A 3,374-nucleotide genomic window follows, 5' to 3' on the forward strand; every position below is an offset into this window, starting at 1 on the left:
TGTTGCTGATTTTGTTGTGGATAGCCCTGTGGTTTCTGATATGGTACTGGCACCAATTGGTTTTGAGGGTGCATACCCCCAGGCTGCTGCATATTAGGCTTGTACTACTGATTTTGCTGTGGTCTCCACTGCTGTGCTCCTTGCCTCTAACCTCCATAGTTGTTGACATAATTCATATCTTCCCTTGCCCCTTGATTTTCACCTTCTCCGCTCCATGAACACACATATGACTGATTAATACAAGGTGTACACAGTCCCCCATTTGTTGTATCAATAATGTGCACCTGTTTTGTACCCATCTCATCAATCTTCTTTGTCAATATGCTCATCTGGGTCATGAGTGTGGCCATGTTCTATGCATGCGAATTATTTGGGTCAAGAGGAACTTAATGCACTATGGTTCCAGTGTTGTACCTCTAGTCATCCACCCCGAATTTTGTGATATCTTATCGAGAAGGATTTTGCACTCAGTGAATGTTTTACTTAAAAATGCACCTCTAGATGACGCATCCACATTTGCTTTCAAATTGTCAGCTAGCCCCATGTAGAATCTCTGGCCGAGCATCTGGTCTGGAATGCCATGGTGAGGACACTTCACTATCATCCCTTTAAATCTTTCCCAAGTTTCTTGCAAGGACTCAGAGGGTTGCTGCCTATACTGCAATATGTCATCAATCTGTTTTGCAGTCTTGTTAGGCGGATAGAACTTGTTCAGGAACTACTTGACTAATTCCTCCCAGGTGGTAATAGAGTTGATAAGGAGCGAATTTAGCCAAGTCTGAGCTTCCCCGGTTACCAAGAATGGAAATAGTAGCATCATGATAGCTTCCGGAGTTGCATTTGGCTGCCTTTGGGTCATACAAACTGACAGAAAATTCTTCAAGTGTTGTTGCGGGTCTTCAATGTGTGACCCAGAGAACAGTCCTTTATTCTGCAGCAGATGCAGTATGTTGTTGGTGATCTGGAATGTCTCCACTTGAATTGCGGGCACAGCTATGGCAGTGCTAGATTATCAGTTGTGGGCTGTGCCCAGTCATAAAGTGCAGCTTCGGGCACAAGAGGTGCCACCCTTCTGACATTTAAGTCAGCTGGCTCATTCCTGACATTTCCGTTGACGTTATCTACGTCACCCATGTCAAATTCAAGTTGGTGTGATTGTTGAGATTTGAAGTCTTTTGTTGGCACGGTTCAATGCCCTAAATGTTTTCTCGGGGTCTGAGAGTCCTTCTAGTAGTTCTCCAGTCCTCGAAGAACTTCTAGGCATACACCTGCTTTCCACAAGAGTTCAAACGTTAGAATTTCAATGAAAAGATTGGGTATAGAGAAAACTGACTACACTTAGAATTTTTGTACTTCTCTCAATTGTAATTGATAACACCATTAATTCCCCGGCAGCGACGCCAAAATTTGATAACGCCAAACTATGCCTTATACAAAGACACACACGGACGTAGCAAATATAATCTGAGTAATTCTGCCCAGAGTCGAACCACAGAGAATTAACCTATCAATTACTTTTGACGGATTTACTAAATTCATAGAATCAATTTTCCCAAACTTGTAATTCACAATTGATGATATTTCAAACAACTAAAGTCTGAATATAATTAACAGCTGAAAATTAACTATGATTGATTTGTAAACAGTTGGAATAAGGTCTAAGGTAATGGTTTCCCCAGTTGGTGATTTCCTTGGTTGTACATTTCTTATAGCGATGCCTTAGTTGTCTCTATCAATCAAGAACTCTCCGGCTATCATAAATCTCTCTCAAACAATTATGATAATTTACTGAATGCACTCTCTCAAGCTACGCTAGCTAGATTCACATTACCGTTCTTTTAGATTGCACCCGAGGTATCGTTATCTCTAATCCAATATCTAAATCCTCGGTTATGACTCTCGTTTGTACTCCGGGAGTGATGTTGTTCAAATAACTACCTAAATATGCACTCTCTCTCAAGAAGATACATAATAAATAGGAACGGATAATTGAGGGCCCTTTCAACTAACCACAATCAAAAGTAGATTAACAAATAGAGATTAACAACTAATTCAAACTATATTAATATAACAACCAAGTCATCCCCAACGGGTTTCACCAAAACCTTAGATTAAAGTATTTAGCTACTCATGACAACGTAAGAATAAACTACAAAAATATTCATAATGGAAAATTGCAAGAAAAATAGAAGAGAATAAGAACTATGATGTTTTGGGTGATCTCTCACACTTGTTCTTCTTGCAAAAGTAATATCAAAATAAGCCTCCTCATAGATTGTTGAACATTGAATATGACTTCTTCATCGTTCAATCTCATTTTTAATTCCCCAGTTTCACAGTCGATCAGTGCTCTCCCCGTGGCTAAAAATGGTCTCCCTAAAATAAGGGGTATCTCCTCATCCACCTGACAATTCAAGATAACAAAGTGTGCAGGGAACACAAATTTCCCCACTTGTACTAACACATCATCAAGAATACTAGTGGGCCTCTTCACTGTGCGGTCAGCCAGCTGTAGCAGCATCAAAGTTGGCCTAGCTCTACCAATGCCTAGTTTGGTGTACACAGCCAGCGGCATCAGGTTTATGCTGGCTCCCAAATCACACAACGCCTTTGCAAAGGCATAACTTCCAATTGTGCATGGAATAGTGAAGCTACCTGGGTCCGACATCTTTTGAGCCATCGGTTTTGCCACCACTGCGCTGCAGGTCTGTGTCAAAGTTACAGTGGATAGATCCTGAAAATAAAATTCCGTGACATTAGATCTTTCATCATCTTGGCATAACCGGGCATCTCTCTCAAGGCATCCATCAAAGGAATATTCAACTGAATTTGACGCAGCGTCTCCATGAACTTCTTATATTGGTCTGCCTTCTTTTGTTTGACCAGTCTCTAAGGGAAGGGTGCAGGTATCACCCTTTGTGCATTGCTTGCTGGCTTCTCTCTATTAGAATTTTCTAGCACAAGAGGTGCCACTTGTTCTGCAACTTGCTCATTCATCTTTTCTTTTGCCTTTTTCCTCCTGACTCTGCTCAACCACCACTTCAGTAAGTTCTATTGGTTCCTCTACCTCTAATTGAACTATAGTGGCTGGTGTAGTGTCCTTGCTGGCTTGTGCAATTTCCTGCTCTCTGTCTAAATCTCTCCCATTCCGGAGACTTACTGCCATCAGCTGATTCGGGTTTTTGTCCTTGGGATTTATGTTTGTATCTGCAGGCAAAGTTCCCTGAGGACAGTTGTTCAAAGCCATGGACAGCTAACCCAACTGCGTTTCAATATTCTTTATGGCTGAATCATGCACTGCCAATTTATCCTGCACTTTATTATTTGTCCCAATGAGTTACTGAAGCATACTCCTGATTTCCACCATGTTGTTA

General features: G+C 41.2%; 1 protein-coding gene across 1 annotated transcript; it reads right to left on the reverse strand.

Moving 5' to 3' along the window:
- Positions 1-2,224: 2,224 nt before the first annotated feature.
- LOC138873585 (uncharacterized) lies at positions 2,225-2,680 on the reverse strand. The gene has a single exon (XM_070152057.1). It carries the CDS (start codon positions 2,678-2,680, stop codon positions 2,225-2,227), a length of 456 nt encoding a protein of 151 aa, XP_070008158.1.
- Positions 2,681-3,374: the final 694 nt, after the last annotated feature.

Source organism: Nicotiana sylvestris, chromosome 7 (assembly GCF_000393655.2).
Source record: "Nicotiana sylvestris chromosome 7, ASM39365v2, whole genome shotgun sequence".
Taxonomy (NCBI): domain Eukaryota; kingdom Viridiplantae; phylum Streptophyta; class Magnoliopsida; order Solanales; family Solanaceae; genus Nicotiana; species Nicotiana sylvestris.